We start from the raw sequence: 25,267 nt of genomic DNA, 5'->3' as shown, positions 1-25,267 counted from the left end.
GGAGAATCCCAGGGACGGGGGAGCCTGGTGGGCTGCTGTCTATGGGGTCACACACAGTCGGACATGACTGAAGTGACTTAGCAGTAGCAGCAGCTATTCTTTTCAGCAGGAGCCCCTTTCCGGCCTCTGGCCACCAGGGGGAGCTACAGTCGAGCAACCGTTCTTCGGAACAGCGGGAACGCGTCTAGATGAATCTTGTCAAGCCAAGGGACCCGTAGCAAGGTACCAAGGCCGGATGAACCGTATTTCTGCTCTCTCGCGAGCATAAGTAGGCCTCACCCCGCCCTCCGCTCCAGGCTTCCCTCCTTCCTGGCCCGCGTGGCGCCTCAGACCCCTCCCGGTGACTCGCGGCAGGTGGCGCTGTCTGCGGCGTCGCAGCGGCCCTGGCTGCCGCGGTGACCATCTCCCAGCGGGCAGTGCGGCCCGGCTCTCCGGAGGCAGTGAGTGCCACGTCCCAAGTGCTACGCGGAGGAGCGGAGCGGACGGCGCGCGGGGGGCGGGGAGCAGCGCGGAACCCAGCCCGATCACACTGATCGCCCGCCGCCATGGGCTCCTCGCAGAGCGTCGAGATCCCAGGCGGGGGCACAGAAGGCTACCACGTCCTGCGGGTAAGGGCTTCGACAGCGGCCCGGGGGCCGCGGGCGGGAGGCGGGGCCCGGCCGCGGGGAGGCGGAGGCCCCGACGGACTTCTTCCCGGGGCAGCCAGGCCCGACCCCGCGAAGGAGCGGCGGTCTAGGGCGCATCGTTGGACAAGGCCGGCTCGGGAGGCCGCTCGTATCCTGCCTCCCTGGAGCGCCCGGGGTCCGCCGCTTTGGGAGGACGGGCTAGAAACCGAGGAGGCAGCAGGCGACTTGGCCGGGGGTGGCCCAGGCGAGAGGGCAACCCTGACTCCTTTTTCTCTTCGCGGCCTTCTCAGCCCCCTCCCCTTTATTTTAGCTCTCAAAGTTAGGGAAGGCTCGGGGAGGGGGTGGGAGGAGCAAAGTCTGCAAAAGAGGTGATGGTGAAGGTAGCATTTGAATTTTCCAAGAAAAGGAAACCTGGAACCCGCAGACTAGAGGCGGGGGCTGAGACGGCTCGAGTTAATTCACTTCGGCGCTGCCTGGATGTCCGGAAAAGCCAGTTAGGCAACGAAACGAATTGCCTAGAAGTAGGTTTAACGGACTTAAACCTACTTGAATTTCACTGGATTTCTCTGTCTCCTGTGCCGCTGTTGACCTTCCCAACCCTCCTTTTCCACATTTCCTGGCGGGGGCAACTTCCGTTCTCCTTTTTCCTAAGGCTGCTCAGTGGATTTTAAGATTTAGATCCACAGTGTAAAAGGTAATGGAAAGGAACTTAAAAAAATCCAGGTAAGTAAAGGAAAGCAAGTGCAGTCACCAGGATGCAGAGAAACAGTATTTCGAAAGGCGTTTGCTCAGGCCCAGCTATGAACAGCCTGGGTTGTACAGAGCTGATCCTTTCCTCAAGGAATTGGAAGTCCTTTCCTCAAGGAAGTGGCAGTGTTGGTTGTGTGCTGTGACACCTGCGTGAGTGATAACATGATGGACTGTTAACAAAGTGGCCCCGATCCATGGTGCTATTTCAGGACATAATAGAGTGTAAATAGATACTAGCTCCTCAGCTTCTCACAAGAGCGTTTTTACTGAAAGTGGGAAAGTGCACTTCCTATTGCTGCGCTCATCTTCTGCCTTGGGTCCCATGTTTCAGGTGAGAGAACATCTCTTAAACTAAATTACCAGACATCTGCTTAATGGGGCTGTGATCGGTCACCTCTCTGATCTTCAGGATTATCACAGCTAGTTGTCCCTCCATTCTGCTAAAAATTCCTCTTGAAGCCACACTCTGGGTGTGTGGAAAGGATAATTTTCCCAGAAAATAAGGGGAATCTATATATAAATCATAATACCTTCCTGTTCCCTTTAGCTAAGCCAATCCCCAGGTGCCACACTGATGGGGGAAATGGAAGGAGAATTGTCAGATCCCAGATGTGAAGTGAAAGTTAGTGGCAGTATTTTTCTTTGTATTCTCTGGTTTGATTCCCAGCTCTCTGCTGTGGGGTTTGTTATCCAGTATTACGAGCTGATTGTGGCCGTGAATCTTTGGGGATTCATGATATTTTTATGATAACGTGTTCTAGGTAAAGCACAGTATTAAGGAATCTAAAAGTCTGTATGAAAGCTGTACACATCAAAAGGATTCCAGTTCGGTGACTTCTGTTAATGACTGTGGGATGTTAAACAAGTTGGAGTATTTTTTTTTTCTTCTTTTTTTTTTACATAGGTGCACCTCAGTAAATCAGCATTCGTATTCAGTACTGCAGATATTATTAATCTATAAATATGGTTTTTAGAATTAGTAAGGACAACCTTAGTTTCCAGTCCACATCTGGAGCATAAATGTTGCAAAAGATGAAGTAATTCTTCTTTCATTTGAGTTTTATTAGAGGGAGCTTTAAAAATAGTAATGATCATCTACTTTAGAATTTTTTTAAATGTTTCAGAGTTCCTAACCCACTCTGCCCCATTCTGTAATTGGTTTCTTTATCTTTGTTTTTAGAGGAGGAAAGTACTATGTTAAATCTCAACATATAAAAATCTTATTTCCATTTGTTATTGCCTAAATTGTGGTTGTATATTCTGTCTCTGGATTAGTGAGCTTGTAAACCAGAGTGAATATGACAGGATAATCATGGAATAAAATCACCCATGTTTAATAAGTTCTAGAATGGTTTAATTAAAAGCTAGTTTTCTTTAGTAATTCTTTGGCTGTTTCCTTGCTAGTGATAAAAACTTGTGTAAGTGTTTTGAAATACCAGTTTATAGTGCACACATATCCATTGCTAGTTATTATGTTATTTTTAAATTGTATTCCTACAATTCATAGGTTGAACTTTCTGTTTTTTCCATTATTTTTCTAGATCTGTTGTTAGATTCTGCTTTAAAAAAGTACTTAGGAGACAACTTTGAAGTGATTCCAGATTTTCTGCTATGAATAATTTACTTTTTATCTTTTATGTATTAATGCACATTTTCATGTTGTGATCGTATTACATACCCAACTCTCCATACTTAACCTAGAAGTGACCGATACAGTTTATGTATCCTTTCAAAAGTGCTTTATGCATGTAAAACAATCAACACCCCATCCCCAACTTTTAACTCTGTTTTCTTTTATAACTGTTAGAATCACATGATACATACTGTTAAACATCCTGGTCTTCTTAATGTGGAAGAGCATCGTCTCTGTCTTTCTGTAGCAGCACACAGAGATTGGCTTCTCACTTTCTCTTAGCTCCTTAGTGAATCTGTTGTAATATAGTTTGGTTAAGCACCACCCCCTGGTGTTAGACACTTAGTTTTTCTAGTCTTTTGTTGTTACAGGTATTTATCTACAACCTTAAATGCTACCTTTTATCTTCACTGAATTGTATTTCCCCATATTAGTGAATTCTAATGTCTAGTTATATAAACATTGGTCTCCATTTTAGTAAATTGCTACATTGTTTTCTGATTATCAGCATGTGTATTAGAAATCATTTGGATAAGTTCAAAAAGTTTAACAAAGAACCTCAATTACCTGTAATCTTACCATCTAAAGGTAACTACTGTTAAAATTTTTTCCTATCCTTTTTTTTTTCCTGTGACTAACATTGCCCCTTAGCCATGTTTCACAAAGATTTTGAGTAATTTAACATATTTAAGTATATTACAGTACGGCCAAAAGTTATCATAGGATGTTAGCTTTACAACTTATCCAACAGCTGAGGAACTGTTAAATAAATTCGGGCCTAACTGCAAATTGGAATGCTATGCATTCAGTGAAAACTATGTTTCAAAACACTGTGGGTTCATAGATGTGCCTTCATGTATGTGTATGTGCATATACATTCAAGTGCCCAGGAAAATGGAAAGCTAAAAAGCCAGGATATTAAAAGGATAATTGGTGGATGGCAACATTTTTATTCTTTTATTTTCCCAACATGTTCACAGTGACTGAAATATTTATATATTTTTTTAAAATATAGTTATAAAAATTATTTTTTAAAGTGGACTACCAGTATAAGATTTTAAAATTTGGTGAGAAGCTTCCTTTTAAAAACACCGTTATAGGAAATTTCCTGGCAGACTCCATAAGCCGCGTGGTAAGCCCAAAAGAAAAAGAAAAGAAAAATAACATTATATTTTGGATTTCCATATGGATTGGGTCTGATTCTGTGTTCACCATGCATACCACTTTTATTCCCATTCTCTAATCCTAACATAAAGCAGGAGAAATGTTAGCCAGGACTTCTCAGCCTTGTTAGAAGTTACTACAGTTGAAGTAACTGTATTTAATAGAGAATTCTTGCCTAGATTTTCTGTTATCAAGTGAAACCGTCAAGGCCATTTTCAGAATTTTTGGAGTTGCCTTATGGGTGCCCCTTGTAAGATGTTTCTAAATTAAAATATTCAAATTAATTCTACTCTGCACTTCATACTCTTTGAAATGGGGGATATCTGAGGACATTCTGGAGCCGATGTTCACAACAGTATGGGGACATGGAAAATGTCATGTTCACTATTCCTTATAATTTCCTCCGAGAGAGATTTTGAGATGATGGAAGTTTTGAAGGAAAGGCCATTGAGATGAATTGCGGCTCTAGTGTAATAACAGGCCTCTATCTTCTGAGCCATTTGCTGGATACTGGGCAGTATTAGGTATTCTCCTTAGAGGATAAAGGGACAGTAAGTGAAATTATTTCTATAGAAAACAATACCAAGACCATATCTACTGTTATATAGATGTGCTCTTTCTTAATGGTACCTAAGTAATCTACATTACATCCTGCAAGATTTCAACTTCATTCTTATTTTGAGAAAATGAAATCCCATTATTTCATAGTCATAATTTTTTTTATTCTAACACGGTATTTAACTTTTTTAACTCATACCCCCATTTGAAAAACATAAAAATCTCACTATTAGCCCCTTCTCTTTTCACTCACTCTGAAAACAATGGGTGCAAAAAGAAAACAGTGGGTTATTTGATATTTTCCAAATATGATCTTATAATGAAAAAAGTTTTATAAGCACCATTTAAAGATTTTAACCTGCTCCCAAAATTGACCTCTGCTAGTAAAAGGCTATGAATTGTTTCATAAACATATTTTGCTTTCAAATGTAGAATCAGAATACTTCATTTATTACGAATGTTTTACTTGACTTTTATATTTTTTCCTATCTCCTTTCGAAGAGTTGGGTTGCTTTTCTGGGTGCCTGATGTCCTCTGCCGGCATTCAGGAGTTGTTTTGTGGAATTTACTCGACGTTTAAATGCTCTTTTGATGAATTTGTGGGGGAGAAAGTGTTCTCCCCGTCCTACTCCTCTGCCATCTTGGCTCCTCCCTGAATGTTTTACTTAAGCTTTGGTGACGCTAGTGGTAAGGAACCTGACATAAGAGATGCTGGTTCGATTCCTGGGTCAGGAAGATCCTCTGAAGAAGGAAATGGCAGCCCACTCCAGTATTCCTGCCTGGGAAATTCCATGGCCAGAGGAGCCTGGCGGGCTGCAGTTTATGGGGCCACAGAGAGTCAGACACAACTGAGTGACTGAGCACAGGCACACAGGAGTGTTTTGTTCATTATAAGAAATACAGTGTAGGTGAACCTTAGGACACTTTTAGGAGTTGTCAGTATCATTGACCATAAACTTTTTCCAATATTAAAAAGCCTCAAACAAATTAATACCGTCATGTTGTTTGTATACCCTTATATATTTTTTATGATGAAGAGTATTCTTACATATGGACTTAAGGATCCTCGTTTGGAGAGACCTGTTCTTGGTGGGTGATTATGGTTTCTGGCTCTGGTCATTAAGTAGTAAAGTACACAGAAGTGGCTTTAGTGGCTTTCTGGGTCAAATATTGACAGGGCTTTTAAATAATTACCGTGAAGTTTTCATAAGAATTGAACTTAGAAAAACCACTAACATCAGTATATTCATTTTGTTGGCTTTAATATTCTACCAAAATGGTTAATTATATTGCTTGATAACACTAGTAAAATATCAGGTAGCAATCTAAGTAGAAAATATCCATAAAGATTTGACATGTGCTTTAGAATCTGACTGTAGCTTGCCTTGCGAGCTGTAGATTATCAAGTAAGATCATTTTTTTCTCCACAATATATGCAAAGCTAAAGGACTTACTTTGGGAGACTGTACTTCCTTTTGACATTGCATATAAATTTACTACAGCATGAAGAGAATGGTGCTGGGGTTCTTTGGGTTTTGCTTGTGTGTTTGTTTTTTTTAAGCACTAGTGAGAAGGCATTTAAGCACATTTTCGGCAACAAGGAACCTTGTGGACATGGATGGATACATTGAGAAACTATCCTAACCGACCATTGGAAACCACCCTCACGAATCACTAGATTCTAGTGTCATTCCACCAATTCATTGTTTTTCCTTGGACAAATCGTTGAACTTCTTTGAGCTTTGTTCTTTTTATCTGAAAAGTGGGGAGAGTAGGAATGCCTCCTCCAGTAGTAATGCCTTTTTTAAAAAACTAAAAACCACATCAAATAGTGTATATGAAAATACTTTGGAAAAACATTGAGCACATTGTTTATTAAAACTGTGCCGTCCACCACCTCATTGGTTAATTTGAAGATTAAATGGCATATTCCATGTAAAGCACTTAACATAGGGTCTGGAATGTGATTAAAACTCAATAAATGTTAGCTGGTGCCTTTATGAGCATTTACAGTATTTTGTCACCCATTGAGAACCACTACTGTAGTGACAATACTGTTAAACTTGTAAACATTTTAAATAGTATTTCCACTTAGTCACTCAGCAGCTACTTTTGTCCGTGTACCTAACCATGTACTTTAATGCTGTTCTAAGTTTTGGATCAGATCTGACCCATTCTTTTATAAATGTGCTTAATTTTTGAAGACCCTCGTTCTGGAGGAAATTTTATATCTGTATGTTAAAAGACAGATGAGTGCCAGTGTTCTTTTCATTGCTTTGCCATTTTTGTTACTGAACACGTGAACTAAAATGACTAAAAGTCTATATGATTTAAAACGATCTTGTTGAGTTTGATCTGCACTATAGAATCAGTAGATAGCTTAGCAAGAGATTTCTTTCTTGCTGAGTCATTAGATCTTAAAAACTATCTAGTCAGCCTCCTCACTGTACAGCTAAAGAAAAGGAGCAGGAGAGATTATTGCCTGAGGTCACAAAGCAAGTTTTCTTTCCCTAAGAGACAAGTACCTGAGTTGGTATTTGAAGAGTATAAAAGGAGGTGGCATGTTGTCAGAGTTTTAGTTTCTTTTGGAGCAGACTGATTTCTTTTAATATCGTTTTTCTAACCTACAGATCTATTCTAGAAAGCTATTATATAGTGATGGGTTTTTACTTCATTTAGTTATCCGAATTTTATTTCCAATTGCTCTATATGTTACAAGTTATAGGGTCAGAATCAGGAGAGCAATATCTTTTGAGTTATTTTGGTAGAGCATGTGAGAAGAAATATTTTAACAGGTGAGCCTTGAACTCTTCTAGTCTGTTTCAAAATTATTTACCACACAATTGTGAGTGCATGCATGGGTGCTCAGTCACTTGAGTTGTGTCTGACTCCTTGCAACCCCATGGACTGCAGCCCACCAGGCTCCTTTGGCCGTGGAATTCTCCAGGCAAGAATACTGGAGTGGGGGTTGCCATGCCCTCTTCCAGGGGATCTTCCTGATGCAGGGATCGAACCCACATCTCCTGTATACCAGCCAGAAGCTTGGATATCTTTGCATATAAGCTTATAAAACAGCTCGTCTGGTGATATCCTGGGTTCAGAAAGTAGTGTGTGGTTTCCTTTCCTTGCTTTAAGGTATTAGTTCTGATCCTTTAGATGGAAGTGCAAAGTAAAGAGATGAATACCTCACTGGAAATCAACCCAGTATGGAACGATTAGGTCTGTACACAAAGAAGTCAGTCACAAAGATCACATGTTGAATGATTTTATATGAGATGTCCGGAATAGGCAAATCCATAGAAACAGGAACTAGGATAGTGGTTACCAGGGTCTGGGGCGATGAGGAGCGGCTGTTTAATGGGTACAGACTCTTCCTGGGGTGACCCTTACTAAGGCATGAGTTTTGGGTACTTCTCTATTTTGACATTTGTCAGTTCTGTCATGATTCACTAAATCAATCTCAGAATCCACTGAAACTGCCTGTAGTGATTGAGTGAATCCACATTAGGGATTATTTATGTATAGTTGGTGATTCAGAATCCAGCTTCCAATCACTGGTGCTAATTTATTTTTATGTAGTAGAGATGGCTGCCCCTTCACTATGCAGTTTCTGTCATAAACTCACGTTTTGCTTCTTGGAAGAGTATAAAATGTGTAGCAAATGCCATGTTGCTTATTGTAGCTGTTTTTTCTAGAGTGCTTATGGAGAAGTGTTTCTTTTTATGGTGTTAAAAAGAATGAGTGTTAGAGCAAGTTACTTTGTGGCCTTTACATTGGGCTCAGTCCTTTTAGACTTAATTGCTGGCTTTCAAACTGTGTCCCTTGTAGGTGAGGTGTTAGGTGTATGTGCTTAAGATTGTGATTTCATTTCTACTTTTTGGATAGAAGGACCATATCTTAAGACTTTTTATACGTAAGTGTACTGCTTGATGAATTTTTCAGAAACAACACACTCATGTAACCAGCATTCTTTCCCTTTCTGGTCACACCCTTCAGTTCAGTTCAGTTCAGTTGCTCAGTCGCGTCCTACTCTTTGCGACCCCATGGACTACAGCACGCCAGGCCTCCCTGTCCATCACCAACTCCCGGAGTTTACTCAAAGTCACGTCCATTGAGTCGGTGGTGCCATCCAACCATCTCATCCTCTGTTGTTCCCTTCTCCTCCTGCCCCCAATCCCTCCCAGCATCAGGGTCTTTTCAAATTAGTCAGTTCTTTGCATTAGGTGGCCAAAGTATTGAAGTTTCAGCTTCAACATCAGTCCTTCCAATGAATGTTCAGGACTGATTTCCTTTAGGATGGACTGGTTGGATCTCCTTGCAGTCCAAGGGACTCTCAAGAGTCTTCTCCAGCACCACAGTTCAAAAGCATCAATTCTTCGGCGCTCAGCTTTCCTTATAGTCCAACTCTAGGATCCATACATGACTACTGGAAAAACCATAGTCTTGAGTCGTTGGACCTTTGTTGGCAAAGTAATGTCTCTGCTTTTTAATATGCTGTCTGGGTTGGCCATAACTTTTCTTCCAAGGAGCAAGCGTCTTTTAATTTCATGGCTGCAGTCACCATCTGCAGTGATTTTGAGCCCAAGAAAATGAAATCTGACACTGTTTCCACATTCTCCCCACCTGTTTGCCATGAAGTGATAGGACCAGATGCTGTGATCTTCGTTTTTTGAATGTTGAGTTTTAAGCCAGCTTTTTTACTCTCCTCTTTCACCTTCACAAAGAGATGAGAGTTCCCTCTTCACTTTCTACCATTAAAGTGGTATCATCTGCATATCTGAAGTTGTTATTTCTCCTGGCTGTCTTGATTCCAGGTTGTGATTAATCTGGCCGGGCATTTTGCATGATGTACTTTGCATGTAAGTTAAATAAGCAGGGTGACAATATACAGCCTTGATGTACTCCTTTCCCAATTTTGAACCAGTCCATTGTTCTTTTGTTTAGTATCTGCTAAAACCTTTTCTCCATTTCTTTAAGTTGTCTGTCTTCTTTTTTAAACAGATTTATTGAGCTTATAATTTACATACCTTTAAAATCACGTTTTAAACTTTACAGTACAGTGGTTGTTTAGTATATTCACAGAGTTGTGCAACCATCATTAGTATCTTCATTCAGGACCTTTTTATCACCCCAGAAAGAAACTCCATACCCATTAGCAGCTGCTCTCTGTTCCCCCTGCTCCCATCCCCTGGTCACTAGTAATCTCCTTTCTGTGGATTTGCCTATTCTGGACATTTCTTATAAATGGAATTACATATTATATGATCTTTGTGACTAGCTTCTTTCACTTAGCACAGTGTTTTCAAGGTTCACTCATGTCTTAGCATGTGTTAATACTTAATTTCTTTTTATTGCCAAATCATATTCCATTCTGTAAGTACCACATTTAGTTTATTCATTCATCAGTTGAAGGACATTTGGCTTATTGTCACTTTCTGGCTATTATGAATAGCACAGATATGAAATTTGTGTGCAGGTTTTTACACAGACACGTTTATTTCTCCTGGTTATATACGTAGAAATGAAAATGCTAGGTCACGCAATAAGTCTGTATTTAACATTTTGAGGATCTGCAAAACTGTTTTCCACAGAGGCTGCACCATTTTACATTTCTACCATCAGTGTGTGAGGATTCTAGTTTCTCTACATCCTTACCAATCCTTGTTACTGTCTTTTTACTTTAGCAGTTTTTGTGAACGTGATGTGGTGTCTTATTGTGGTTTCACTCTTCCTTTTTGATTTGTAGTAGTTTGGGATTTGTTCTAAATGCAATTCCTTTGTTGAATACGTAGCATATCTTTTCACTCTCTTAATTGTGTCTTTGATGAGCAGAAGTTCATAGTTTCAGTAAAGTTTGTCAAGTTTAAAAAAAAATTATGGTTAGCTTTTTGTGTTCGGTTTAAGAAGTCTTCATACTTGATGATCCAAAAGATGTTCTCTTGTTTTTCTCTAAAAGCTTCTTTGTTTTACCTTTTATGTTTAGATCTGCTGTCCATACAGATTTGAGTTTTGAGAGACAACATTAAGAAAATGATTTGTCTCCTCTTAGCTAACTAATGTTCTGTGTCTTTTCCTCTTTTTATTTTTTTTTTAAGGAGTGAGAGAATTAGTACATAGCCAGAAAAATAATGCAGTGTCCAGGAATTAATAGCTTAAAAAAATTTGCCCTCAGGTGGTAGTTTGTGGAGATAGGAAGTTGAACTTAAGATTTGTATGACTCTTATCATATGTCAGAGACTTCACTAGGCATTTCATGAAGTTAAACTCACTCAATCTCTACATTATTCTTCCAAAGTAGATGTTGTTCTCTCTTCCTTGCAAATGAGGAAATTGAGACCCAGGATGGTAAACTTTTCCCAGCTCAAAAAGCTATTAAGTAGGCAAACCATGACTCAAAATCAAGAGGGTTTTTGTTCTAAAACTCTTTTATCTTTTCACTGTACATTTTTTCAAAGTCATGTAAAATCTTAATTATTAAACTTTCAGATTTAATTTATCCATCTTAAACTTGCATGATATTTGGCCCATGGTATTTAGCCCATGGAGCCAGGTATATGTATTTTTTCTTTTCTTTTTTCTTTTGTAATTAAGATGGTTCAGGAAGCTGGCGATGAATCAACAGTCAAGAGATCTCTCACAGGGGACAAGGTAGTGGAGTGATAATCTAATGCTTGAGAGATTAAATGCCTGAAAGAGTCTCATCAGTGGATAATATTGCCAGAGAAACTTGCCTGTGTGGATGTTTAGTTTGCGGTGTTGTAGAGTTTATTTTCCATGCTATAAAATGTAGGAAGTTCTGCTTTAAACAGGGTCAAAGAGAGCATTTTCTAGGGCTCCCTCTGCTGGCTTCCTAGCCATAGTTAAGTAAAATACCTCATTGCCAGAGTTGTACTAACAATGTAAATAAATTTAGGAAAGAAATTAATTTCAGGGTCCATTAGAAACAGATTGATGTTTGTCGTAGATGAAAATGAAAACTAGGGAAAGGATTATCTTGGTTTATTTATGTTAGAATCCAAATTTAGCTATTGAATCTTTTGAATTCTGGGGAAGAATAATCCTAATGGTATTGGAGACTTTCTGTTTCAAACAGATAGTGGTAAAACTTGATACTTAGAGGGTGGCACGATAAGAATCAGTGTGTGGGATCACCTTTCTAGGCTGATGACATTACAAAGGTACTGGTAAAGGTAAACTGTTGGCAGCCTCAGCGGGGAAGTCTGAAATTGATCAACGGACTACTTGGTTTCTTTAAAAAAAAAAAAAGTGGTAATTTGGAAACACTCTGAATCAGAGAATTATTTGATTAGATGTGGACCCTATTACATGAGAAATTCCTCTCTGAGGGGGCTTCTAGGGTCTACAGTAGCTATCTTCTTTTCACACCTCAGGCATTTCACACCTAAATGATAGGAACCTAACAGACAGGCATTTTACACCTAGAGGATCGTGACCTTTTGCCAGCTAGCTGTGACTCAACCTCTCGGTTCTTATAGCAGCTCTAGGCAGCCACCCTTTCCCTTTTTGAGTTGCCATTTAAGGAGAAATCTGTGTGCCATTTTGGGTTCTAGACATTTTGCTTGATAAAATATGGAATATAAAATAAGCCCCATTTAAGAAAAGGGTATAAAGAAAATTAGCAGGTATGTACTGATTATTAGAACCAACACCTTTAAATAATAAATCTTTTTGATATTTAACTTGTTTAATTTACAAAAATGGTTTTAGTCCCACATTTGCAGGAAATTTTACTTAAAGCAAGATCAGTTTTAGTAAGTTAAACATTGAGCCATTTTTATAACTATTCCTTACTATGACAAATGAAGAAAATCTAGTTTTTACTTCTTTGGAGGCAATAATAGTATAATTTGGCTTTAAATGAATAAAAGGTAGTATTAATTCAAAAATAATGAATGTATCATCAGTTCAAGATTAAGTCTCATTTGTGAAGTCTGGTATTAGAAGAACATATTCTGGGAACAACTTGGGTTCTGTTTTGAAAGTATTCATATGATTTGTTACTGTGTGAATAGCTGCAGATTTGTGTGTGGATGGATGTGAATCTTTTATTTGCATTAGCCTCAGAATTGATTATTAAAACTGGGCTATTACAGAGGATCAGCCTACAAATATCAATGCAAACTCTCTTCATGGGATAGTTTTGACAGTATTTAGTAACATCAAGCAGAATAAAAATTCTTAAAACATTTTGAAAATATTTTAGAGGAAATGCAAAATTGTTTCTATTAAGTTTTTGCTCTTTTGTCATATCACTGCCATTACTAGCTCCTGATATTTGTGTTATTGCGGATTTAGGAAGTTTAATAGTTTATTTTAATGCATTTCAAATTTGAGATGCTAAACATTTGAGTTGTTGAGAAGCTAGGTAAATCTTAATCTTCCAAGTAAAATCCTCTGTAAGTCTAGCTCCATTCTTTCTTTCCATCCTTCTTACTGGACTAATGGTTAATAAGATAAACTTTTGAATTTCATCCCTACCATTTCCCTACTTTGAGACCATGCTGCTGCTGCTGCTGCTAAGTCGCTTCAGTCATGTCCGACCCTGTGCGACCCCATAGACGGCAGCCCACCAGGCTCCCCCTGGGATTCTCCAGGCAAGAACACTGGAGTGGGTTGCCATTTCCTTCTCCAATGCATGAAAGTGAAAAGGGAAAGTGAAGTCGCTTAGTCGTGTCCGACTCTTTGCGACCGCATGGACTGCAACCTACCAGGCTCCTCCGTCCATAGGCAAGTCCTAAAATGATTTCTTCACCTGTAAAATAAAAGAATTGCAAAAATCCATTGTTTTAACACTTTATTTGGGTCATGGAGACACCCTTTAAGAATCTGATGAAAGCCTGAAAACTGCTGATTCGCACAGAATGTTGCACATAGTTCATTTCTGTCCCCTCCCACCTTGTTGTCTCCAGCTAGCTACAGTATCCTCATTTTTCATTCTTTTGGGTTTTTACTCATATTGTTCTTTCAGCTTTCAGGTGTTTTTTCTCATCCCCCTTATCCTTCCTTAGTTCTACCCTCCTTTTAAAGCACAATTCAAATGTCATTTTTTTCCCTAGGAAACTTCTTCACTCAGATTTAATCTCTCCCTTAGAACTTTGTGCGTGTGACTCTCAACCTGTTGGCTTTCGTATTACAGTTATTAGAGGTCCGTGTGTCCTCTGTCTCCCCTTCTTCTTGCCTGTTGCTCAGCAGATAAATGTTTTCCTAACAGTAGCTGTGTTCCTACATTAGTTTTGTAACCAAATGGTACCTTGCTAGTAGTAGTCATGCGATAAATAGAATAAATTAATTTGAATTTGCCACTTGGTTGTGATGGTTAACTGTCTGCTATGTCGTGTGCTAAATGCTGGGAGCATTGTCTCCTCCCACCCCCTAAAAAGTGGAAAGTATGTGAAATAGAACCAGAGGGAAAACCTCATACATGAGATGAGTTTAAAGAATGAGTAGAATTTAGGGAGCTGCAGAGACATTATCTGGAAGATAAGAGAAATGAGAAAACTACTGAGTACCTATATTTTCTCTTAAATGAGATTAATCTGTTTTAACTGAAGTGATAGATATTAAACTTTAGCTTTTAATTCATAATTAAGCTTTGCATTTTTCATTTTTGTTTTCACAGGTACAAGAAAATTCCCCAGGACATAGAGCTGGACTGGAGCCATTCTTTGATTTTATTGTTTCTATTAATGGTTCAAGATTAGTAAGTTCAGCTTTTTGTAGTTTCACCTATGATATTTTGTCATCTTTTGAAAATAGAGTTTTTCAGATTATCTGAGATGGATATTTATTTATTCATTAGTTACAAACAGTACATAGAGTATGATATCAATAAAATAACCATGTGTTAGTAAAGGTGAGAATGTCAAATATATTGATAGAATACTACACCTCACACTCCAGTGATTAGTTTAGGGGGAGGAAGAAAGACACTGGAGACTTCTATTTATTTATTTTTTAAGCAGAAAGATGTGATTTTGTTGCTTTTTCAAAAATGTCAGACTTTTGTAGGTTATTGACAAATGATTTAGTAAAGACTCATTCTCAAATAACTTGCCAATTTTCTTGTCACTCAGTCCCCTCATATAGAAATAGTGTTATAAAACTAGACAGAGATGTGTTCCAAAAGTGCAGACTTAAAACCAGTTTTAAAAGTTGCTTTAGTTTACATGTAGGAAAGTCCAATAGGAAGGAAACTGTATTATAATTTCAGTAGATTCTTATGACAGTAGATTCTGTTTGGTTGGTTTTTCACAACAGTCTAAGTTTTTGTTCATTACTTACTGACATCTCTTACACAATGGCCTTTATTCATTTACATAGTGAAATATTTAACATACTATTTCCTACCAGTTTGTACTAAGTGTATATGTGAGGAGTAAAGTCCAAAATTAAACTTTAACTCCAGCAATGTTTTAGATTTTAAAATCAGTCACTCCAACTCTGTTAGTAATATGTCTTCTTGTGGAGTATTTAGAGTTTTTTATCGTTGAAGCCCTGGATCATTTCAAATAATGCTGGGCTGCAAATTCCATAATTCTATTAGAAAAAAGTCAGAAGCTGTTGCTAATGTTACTGAGCACAAGTTTGTGTGCCTGACACACAGTGAGGCCAAACAACACCGAAATGTTAAGAGTGTACAGCAAAGAAAGGTTTATTCCAGGACCAAGCAAGGAAAACTGGTGGTTCCTGCTCAGAAAAACCCAGACTCCCTGAAGGGTTTCAGCAAAGCATTTTTGAAGTCAAGGTGAGGGAGGGGTATCCCAGGGTTGTGGTCAACTCATGCACAGTTCCCTGATTGGTTGGTGGTTGAAGGTCTGTGGCTACCTGCTTATAATCTTCAAGTCGTTGTTTCTTGCTTTTGGTGGTAGTTTTTAGCATCTGAAAAACTTAGGAAATATGCATGAGATCCTATAATCTGGGTACTTGAGAGAGGAGCTACAGCAGAGGATATGGAGGAAGGCCTGTCCAGAGGCCCTGTAGAGTCCTACTCGGTTACACTAACATAAGTTCCTAATTTCTTGACATTCTTTTACTTTGAGGAATATTTGAGTGTTAATGAAACCTCTACTTATTGAATATTTTATTTACATTAGTTATTATTTCTCCAATAGGGCCATTGTATGCTTAAGCTAATTAGCATTAGATTTTTATTTATTAAGAAAAATTTCTATGTTTACAGAATAAAGACAATGATACTCTTAAAGATCTACTGAAAGCAAATGTTGAAAAACCTGTGAAGATGCTTATCTACAGTAGTAAAACACTGGAGCTGCGAGAGACCTCAGTTACACCAAGTAACATGTGGGGTGGCCAGGGCTTGTTGGGAGTCAGCATTCGTTTCTGCAGCTTTGATGGGGCAAATGAAAACGTTTGGCATGTGTTGGTATGTATCAACTGTGAGCTGTTAGCAGTTTAAGAAACAGTGTAGAAAGGTGTTTTAATAGTGGTTGTTTCCAATTTGGGAGACTGTAGGGCTATTATTATTATTAGGCTACTTTTAGTTTCTGAAAATCAAAATTGCTTTTAAAATATTTCTTAATAAAAAAGAAAAACAGCTTGAGAAAGAAAAGCAAATATAATGCCTAAAATTTTTTTCTAATGATTTATCCATTAGAAGAAGTTAAATTAAAGCAAATAGCTGCAGAAATATTTTAAATATTTATAAAAATATTGTTGGGTTTTTTTATGTTTGGGAGATTTAAATAGGTGTATCCTATAGCTTCTGATCTGACATTGTCTCTAATAAGACAAATATAGAGTTTAAATTACTCTAATGAAGGACTGAACTATACAGTTTGGAAGATTATTTTATATACAGTAATTTAATGGGGAAGTTTCGCTAGTGGCTCAGCAATAAAGAACCCTCCTGCCAATGCTGGGGACATGGGTTCGGTCCCTGGGTCAGGGAGATCCCCTGGAAGAGGAAATGGCAACCCACTCCAGTATTCATGCCTAGCAAATCTCATGGACAAAGGAGCCTGTCCGGCTACAGTCCATGGGGTCACAAAAGAGTTGAACAAGACCTAGTGACTAAACAATAACAACAGGTTTTATTCCACTTCATCCTAGGAAGTGGAATCAAATTCTCCTGCAGCACTGGCTGGTCTTAGACCTCACAGTGATTATATCATTGGAGCAGATACAGTCATGAATGAGGTAATTAATTTGTTTATTAATACTAAAAATAATTTAACATTTTCTCATTAATGTATAAATTCAAGTATATTTGCATATTTTACATTCAGAGTTGAAATTTAGGTCTTTGCTAATCAAGATAGCTTATGCTCCAGGGTGTTAAACAGAAATATGGAAGATGTCTCTTGTACCTCAAGATTAAATTAAATCCTCATTTTGATTATTGATTTCATTTTCTCTTTTTCTAAGGTAGCAAAATTGGCTTAGTTCTATTAGTTGGATCCTTTTCCTTGTCTGTTAGCTAATGGAAATATGTATTACTCAATTACAAATGACAGGAAAAAAAGGTGCCCAGATAACCAGCTCTTAATAATAGGAAGAAAGCAGAATATGTTGAATTTGGGTGTGGAAAACTTTTACTCAATTACTGACTAGGTCTTACAGAACTGAACATGAGGCCTTGCGTTGTATAGGTAGGCATTAATAATACTGATTTAAGAAATGCTTTTTATGCCTAGGGGCGGGGCCCAGGATCTGGTTTTTGTGTGTGTTTTGTTGTTGTTGTTCTTTTAAGTGTGTGTTTGTTTGTTTTAAATATTAACTAGGTTTGATATCTACTATTTGAGACCTACTTATTCAAAAATTCAGGAACAAAAACATTTTTCTTCTGTAATGCTTTTGCAGTCTGAAGATCTGTTCAGCCTTATTGAAACACATGAAGCAAAACCATTGAAACTTTATGTGTATAATACAGACACTGATAACTGTCGAGAAGTGATTATTACACCAAATTCTGCATGGGGTGGAGAAGGCAGGTAAGGTCACTTTTTTTAGACTAAGTTACAACTGCTTAAATTTACCAGTCAGATATGTTGTAAGCATTGTTTTTAGTTTGAAATAAGTTACTGGTTTATAGTAAAACTTCTCGAGAAAAGGAAAGAGCCAACCACAATTTAGTGAGCATGGTACACAAACTCTAGTCCTTTTTTTTTTTTTAACTCATAAGCACAGAATAGGAAAGACTAGAGATCTCTTCAAGAAAATTAGAGATGCCAAGGGGACATTTCATGCAAAGATGGGCTCCATAAAGGACAGAAATGGTATGGACCTAACAGAAGAAGAAGATATTAAGAAGAGGTGGCAATAATACACAGAAGAACTGTACAAAAAAGATCTCACAACCCAGATAATCATGATGGTGTGATCACTCACCTAGAGCCAGACATATTAGAATGTGAAGTCAAGTGGGCCTTAGAAAGCATCACTATGAACAAAGCTAGTGGAGGTGATGGAATCCAGTTGAGCTATTTCAAATCCTGAAAGATGATGCTGTGAAAGTACTACACTCAGCATGTGAGCAAATTTGGAAAACTCAGCAGTGGCCACAGGACTGGAAAAGGTCAGTGTTCACTCCAATCCCAAAGAAAGGCAATGCCAGAGAATGCTCAAACTACCGTACAATTGCACTCATCTCACACACTAGTAAAGTAATGCTCAAAATTCCCCAAGCCAGGCTTCAGCAATACATGAACCGTGAACTTCCAGATGCTCAAGCTGGTTTTAGAAAAGGCAGAGGAACCAGAGATCAAATTGCCAACATCCACTGGATCATGGAAAAAGCAACAGAATTCCAGAAAAAGATCTATTTCTGCTTTATTGACTATGCAAAAGCCTTTGACTGTGTGGATCACAATAAACTGTGGAAAATTCTGAAAGAGATGGGAATACCAGACCACCTGACCTGCCTCTTGAGAAACCTATATGCAGGTCAGGAAGCAACAGTTAGAACTGGACATGGAACAACAGACTGGCTCCAAATAGGAAAAGGAGTTCGTCAAGGCTGTGTATTGTCACCCTGCTTATTTACCTTATATGCAGAGTACATCATGAGAAATGCTGGACTGGAAGAAGCACAAGCTGGAATCAAGATTGCCGGGAGAAATATCAATAACCTCAGATATGCAGATGACACCACCCTTATGGAAGAAAGTGACAAAGAACTAAAGAGCCTCTTGATGAAAGCGAAAGCGGAGAGTGAAAAAGTTGGCTTAAAGCTCAACATTCAGAAAACGAAGATCATGGCATCTAATCCCATCATTTCATGGGAAATAGATGGGGAAACGGTGGAAACAGTGTCAGATTTTATTTTTTTGGGCTCCAAAATCACTGCAGATGGTGATTGCAGCCATGAAATTAAAAGATGCTTACTCCTTGAAAGGAAAGTTATAACCAACCTAGATAGCATCTTCAAAAGCAGAGACATTACTTTGCCAACAAAGGTCCATCTAGTCAAGGCTATGGTTTTCCCAGTGGACATGTATGGATGTGAGAGTTGGACTGTGAAGAAAGCTGAGCGCCAAAGAATTGATGCTTTTGAACTGTGTTGTTAGAGAAGACTCTTGAGAGTCCCTTGGACTGCAAGGCGATCCAACCAGTCCATCCTAAAGGAGATCAGTCCTGGGTGTTCTTTGGAAGGAATGATGCTGAAGCTGAAACTCCAGTACTTTGGCCACCTCATGCGAAGAGTTGACTCATTGGAAAAGACTGGGAGGGATTGGGGGCAGGAGGAGAAGGGGACGACAGAGGATGAGATGGCTGAATGGCATCACCGACTCGATGGACATGAGTTTAAGTAAACTCCAGGAGTTGGTGATGGACAGGGAGGCCTGGTGTGCTGCAATTCATGGGGTCGCAAAGAGTCGGACACGACTGAGCAACTGAACTGAACTGAAGCACAAACCAACTTTTTCATTTTGTTATTTTAGTAAAATAGTTTTCAGTTTTATTTTCCCAGGTCTCTCCTCAGCAGTGGGACAATACAGTGTAACTTTCTCTAGCTGCTGGGAAAATTTCTTAGCACTTGAAGGAAACTGTTGGCTTTCAGAAATGAACAGACCAATTTCCACTAAAATGTAGACAAAATTGAAACAGCAAAAAGCAGTTTAGAAGAGGGTCAAGCCAAACAGAAAAGCAAATTTTATAAAATCAGTTTTCTGGGACTTTTCTTCAAGTCAGTTTCCTAATTTCAAAAAGTCAAAGCACAGCATTCCTACTTAATATTATATCTGTAGGTCTTTTATTGTTTAAATTGTACAAATTTTTCATTATTTCGAAAGTTCTAAGAACCTTTTTAAATTTGAGGAGTTGTTGAGCATAAGCTAGATTTATAAGAAAGGCTAGGATTTGGCAACTTCTTCCAGTGTTTTGTAAAAGTTGTAGTACTTGCCAGGTAAAGGATGACCTTAGTTGATGCAGACAGAGAAGGCCTCCATTTGCTCACAGTACCCTAACCCACAAACCTGAGATTCTCCAGCTGAATGTATTCCGCCACCAGAATGCTGACTTACTGCAATTTAAGAAAATGGAACAGAGAATCTGGCCTGTCTGGGGCCCATACTTGATCAAGTTACGGTGTTCCAATGTCCAGGTTTGTCAAAAAGGTGGTCTTCTCAAGGTATTCCAAAATGATTTCATTCTAGAGGGACTGTATCATATAAACTAAATTTGCAAATAAACTACTGTATTTATAAATGGTGGATTTTCAGTTTATGATAGAAAAATGCCTCCTCTCCAGTTAGAATTCTTAGATCCCATTACTAACTCCACCTTGCTTGGTGTGCATGAAATCGTGTCCTAAGCAAGAGATTCTAGATGAAGTTCAACAACAAAAAACATTACTAGTTTGTTTATTTTTAGTTATGCTGACTAAATACTGCTACATGCTTGTTCTTGGCACCCTTCTTTTCTAGACTAGCAGTTTCTCTTTTTCTGTGGAAGACATTTCTCCTTTTGACATGGTTTTGTGCCGTTGATCAGCTTTAGGACAGGCCCATATACACCTCCTTCCTCAGTCTGCCACCATTTGGTATATGTGTGTCTCTGGTTTTCATTCCTTCCTCAGAGGCTGACCATGTTGCATTCACTACAGCACAGAATTTTTCTTAGCTTCATTCTTCGGCTGTCTTTAAATTTTTGGAGGGCCTCCCTCTTGCCTCAAGTGCCTTCTCTACCACCACTTAGTTCTTTTGATTGATAAGTAAATTTTAAATGCATTTTAAATGTTTTTAAATGCATCTACCTCTGAAAGGCTTTTATTGATCGGTATATTTCATCTTTCTTCGAAATCAGTCTGAGATCCAGTTGAGTAAAAATTGCAGCTTGATGGTATAAGGGAGACAAAGTGAGGAAACAAGTAGTTTTGTAATGTGAAGCACTGTTATGGAATCAGATTCAGATAAGAAACTGCTTTCTCTCTCAGCTTTTGGTGGTGGTGGTAGTAGCCATGGAAATAATAGATGTCTTAATGGGATAGGCACAGAGGTATCTGTACATGTCCTACTCAGAACAAGTACTTGGGAAAGTATAAGCAACTGTGATGGAAACATAAGTTGAAACCTAGTTGTGAAAAGTCTTAAATAGGGCCTTAGAAAGGAAGAACTAATTGGCAGTTTCATCCGTATTCTAGTGAAGGGATATAGCCATTTGTTTTTTCTGTCACTCCTAAGGTTTGCGGTCCTGAGCAAGATGGGTAGATTGGCCTGGCTCTGGTCATGAGACACGCCTAATTTGGGGCAGGACAGGCGCTGATTGACGACGGTCCCACCAGCATTGCACAGTGACTGGGGAGGAGTTCTCCAAAGGGAAAAGGGAAGCAAGAATTGGGGGAATCAGTGGATTGGAAAGAAGCACTGTGATTGTATCTAGTTAGAAAAATGTCACTGGCAGCCTTAGGGTGCTGAATTAGAAGAAATCTGGATTCATTTGGATTGATGTGTGTTGGTTCTAAAGTAGACCTATGGGATGTGTGAATGTCATTAGCATGCACGAGTGTTTGGAGCTCTTGAATAGAAAGACTATGTCATTCATTCAGCAAATAATCAGTAAGTGTCTGCCATGTTCCAGGAACCGTTAAGACAGTAAACATAACAAGGTCTCTGCCCCTTTAACATTTTACTGGAGGAGACAGAAAATAAATATACAGTGTGCTGGATAGAGATAAATACTTGAAGGGAAATAAAGGAGAGTAAAGTTAGTTTCTGTGGTAGAGGGAAGCGTGCTTTTCATAAAGGGTGGTCAGATGAGACCTCTGATAAGAGATAGTATTTAAAAGAATGGAGATGTGTTTTTTTGTTTCAAAACCTTAAAGAAACATAAGCTGTGATTGATAACAATAACTTCAAAGAAAAAATTATTTTCTCAGCCTAGGATGTGGCATTGGATATGGTTATTTGCATCGAATACCTACACGCCCATTTGAAGAAGGAAAGAAAATTTCTCTTCCAGGACAGATGACCGGTACACCGATTACTCCTCTTAAAGATGGGTTTACAGAGGTAAGGTAACTTTACTGCCTGGTTATGTCATAACTTTCCACCGAGATGAGTTGATGTGTGTGGTGATAGCACTTACTGAAACTGGGCAGATGAGTTAAATACTGACGTGTAGGATTTGAAGTTCTTGTAGGATACCTAGATGGGTATCCTCTGATTCTAGATTTCAGGAAAGAGGGCAGGGCTAGAGATACAGATTTGGGAATCATCAACATAGAGAGGGTAATTTACCCAATGGACATTGATTCAAAAAAAAAAAACCAAACAACGGACTGGGCTTGGGTGGGTTAGAGGAACAAGGCTGGAATCCTGACCGTTCCTAGTATTTAAATGGACAGGCAGAGACAGGAGATTTAGCAAAGGATGGTCAGGAGACGCCCAAAGGGAGAAAGCAGAGTGTCAGGAAAGCGGGCTCGGGCAGCTGTGTGAGGAACTGCGGAGAAGTCGGGTGAGGGGAGGAGTGAACAAACATGTCCTGGGCTGGGGCAGGGATGCAGATGCCGACCTGCTGGTGAGAGAGGGTGACTGTTGTGGGATACAGTGATGACAGGTGGTGCTTACGATTTCAAGAGACCTGATTGAGAACGCAAGGAGAGCTAGGGGTATGGGAGCAATTACATGATCAACGTGAGGCTATTTAAGGAGTACGAGAGGTATTTGTACAGGCTTAGGGGCTTTTAAAATGTTTCCTGTGCAGGCCTTACAGGACAGTTAACTCTTGCCTGCATGACTAAATAAAAACCAAACAATCAGAAAGAAGATGCTGTGGTTGTAAAGAAAGGGCTGCTGTCATTTTATGGTTTATGGTTGGGCCATCCCTAATTCTAGAGGAAGTGAAAAGGAGCCGTGGGAATGTGTAACCTCTCCTCACCCCACCCCTTGGCTCACGGCCAGAGCCAGTGTCGTTACATATTCAGACTCCTACCATCATACATGCCGCCCCAGTCAGTGCTCTCTGCCCCGTAAGGCTCCACAGGCAGTCAGGAAACCAGATGGTGAAATGGCAGGTGGGGAGAAGGACCGTAATACAGGTCGTGTTGAAAAGTGCCGGAGGACACTGGAGCTGGAGGAAGACGGAGGATTCAGGGGTGAAATCTGAAAATCACCCATCCACCCGTTTGTAGAGTCCATATAGATTCATTCATACCCCTACCCCATGCTCCCGAAGGTAGAGATCTAGTTCCCACATTCATTCATTGATGAGAAAAGATAAGGGGGACTCGTGACGTTAGACATCATACGAAATTTCTAAGGAATCATTCATGGTATTAAGACTTCAGCTGACTTCTTCCATGAACAATGAAAATTAAAAATCTGGCTGAGAAATCAGAGAAGAAGAAAAAAGTGGTGTTTTAAGGGTTGAGTGTAATCATTTTGGCTAGGAAGGAGAAGAAAGAATCTCCTGGTGTTGAAGTGGCTAAAACAGTGTGTGTGACGGGCTAGATGCCATGTGTTAAGAGACCAGAAGTGACAGGATGGGGAGATGTCTACAGCGTGACATCCTCAGCGCCTTTCAAAATTATGAAGGAGTATCTGAAAGCCAAAGTGCCAGGTGAAAACTTTTGACGGTTTGTACATGATCAAAAAAGTATCAGTAGGACCAGTGAGAGCCAATATGTATATTTTAAGTAAACTTGAGTAATTTTCCTTTTTTCTTTCTATTTTTTGGAAGGTCCAGCTGTCCTCAGTTAATCCCCCGTCTTTGTCACCACCAGGAACTACAGAAATTGAACAGAGTCTGTCTGGACTTTCTATTAGTTCAACTCCACCAGCTGTCAGTAATGTTCTCAGTACAGGTATGCAGAAAATAAGATTTCTGTTTTCAGTCTGCTTTGTTTTACATGATATTCTTTTCTGCCTCAAGCTGTAGAATTTTAAAAATTAATTCCAGTGGGCTTTGAAAACTGTAACCATGCTCTGCATTGACAGGCCCTGTCTGAAAGCTGGTGGGTACTAAATTATCACATGGTTTAAACCTCTTCTCAGCCAGTTTTAGACCTTGGACTTCTCCGTGTTCTACCTTTAAATTCTGTTTAATTGCTCTATTTACTCAGCAGACGATTGCATATCCCCTAACTAGTGTACCCTGGGGATACAAAAGTGAGCAGTTTACCATTCCCTTCCTAGGGGCTCAGTCTTGCTCAGGGGACATGTTCCTGTCTCTTCTTTTTCTGTACTCCTTGTTCTACCTGCTATACTCCATTTTTGCATGTTTTAGGTTTTTTTCAACAACTTTATTGAGATGTAATTCACATAGCATGTAGTTTACCCATTTCAAACTGTACAATTTAGTGGGGTTTTGAATATATTTGCAGAGTTTTGCAACCATCACCTTAGCTTAGAACATTTCACTGCCCCAAGGGAAATCCTGTACGCAGTCACTCGTTTCCCCCAGTCCCCCAAGGCCTAGGCACTTGCTAATCTACTTTCTCCTTCTAGTCTAAATAGTTCATAAAATTTGTGTGGTCGTCTGTGACCTTTCTCTGTGGCTTCTTTTACCTTGAATAGTGTTCTGTTTTCCAAGTTCATTGATGTCACAGCATATGTTAATACTTTATCTTTTTATGTTTAAATAATGTTCCATTGCATGGGTATGCCACATTTTGTTGATGGACATTTGGGTGGTTTCTGCTTTTTGGCTATTATTGAATAATGCAGCTATGAACATTTGTGTACAAGTTTTTGCATAGACATATGTTTTCATTTTTCTTGATTATATACCCAGAAATTAGAATTGCTTGGTCACATGATACAGTTCTTAACTTGGTATGTTGACATAGTTTATTTTTCCCTTTCCTTTTTTTAAATATCTTCATCATACCAAGAGTATATTGTATACTCAATCAGTGTTGAATAAGTGGATAAAACACTGCCATGGTTTCATTTTATTTTATAGTATCCGTTTATTCTTGAGCTCTTTTGTTTAATATTTGTCTCCAGATCTGCTCATATTCCACTCTGTTCTGGAATGGACGTAAAACCACCCATCAAGATGCAGTTAAGGTCAACAATGGTCCCTAGAGCTTGTCCCCTCGGTTGAAATCCCAAAT

The 25,267-nt window shown here is 39.1% G+C and overlaps 1 protein-coding gene across 2 annotated transcripts in view; it reads left to right on the top strand.

The window, feature by feature from the left end:
• Window positions 1-307: 307 nt before the first annotated feature.
• Window positions 308-25,267, top strand: part of GORASP2 (golgi reassembly stacking protein 2) — a 33,301-nt gene continuing 8,341 nt past the window's right edge. The window contains exons 1-7 of one of the 2 annotated variants that reach the window (XM_027557954.1): window positions 308-608; window positions 14,372-14,452; window positions 15,932-16,135; window positions 16,822-16,908; window positions 17,572-17,702; window positions 22,088-22,220; window positions 23,890-24,013. In XM_027557954.1, coding sequence (XP_027413755.1) covers window positions 546-608; window positions 14,372-14,452; window positions 15,932-16,135; window positions 16,822-16,908; window positions 17,572-17,702; window positions 22,088-22,220; window positions 23,890-24,013 — 823 coding nt within the window. In that variant the 5' untranslated portion in view covers window positions 308-545. Of the gene's footprint in view, window positions 609-887; window positions 1,148-14,371; window positions 14,453-15,931; window positions 16,136-16,821; window positions 16,909-17,571; window positions 17,703-22,087; window positions 22,221-23,889; window positions 24,014-25,267 lie in introns of those variants that run through there. The other variant, XM_027557946.1, reaches the window with a different exon arrangement.

This window comes from Bos indicus x Bos taurus, chromosome 2 (genome assembly GCF_003369695.1).
Source record: "Bos indicus x Bos taurus breed Angus x Brahman F1 hybrid chromosome 2, Bos_hybrid_MaternalHap_v2.0, whole genome shotgun sequence".
NCBI classification, from domain to species: domain Eukaryota; kingdom Metazoa; phylum Chordata; class Mammalia; order Artiodactyla; family Bovidae; genus Bos; species Bos indicus x Bos taurus.
Note: the sequence above shows the minus strand (reverse complement) of the source record. Positions and strands in the feature narration are given on the sequence as shown.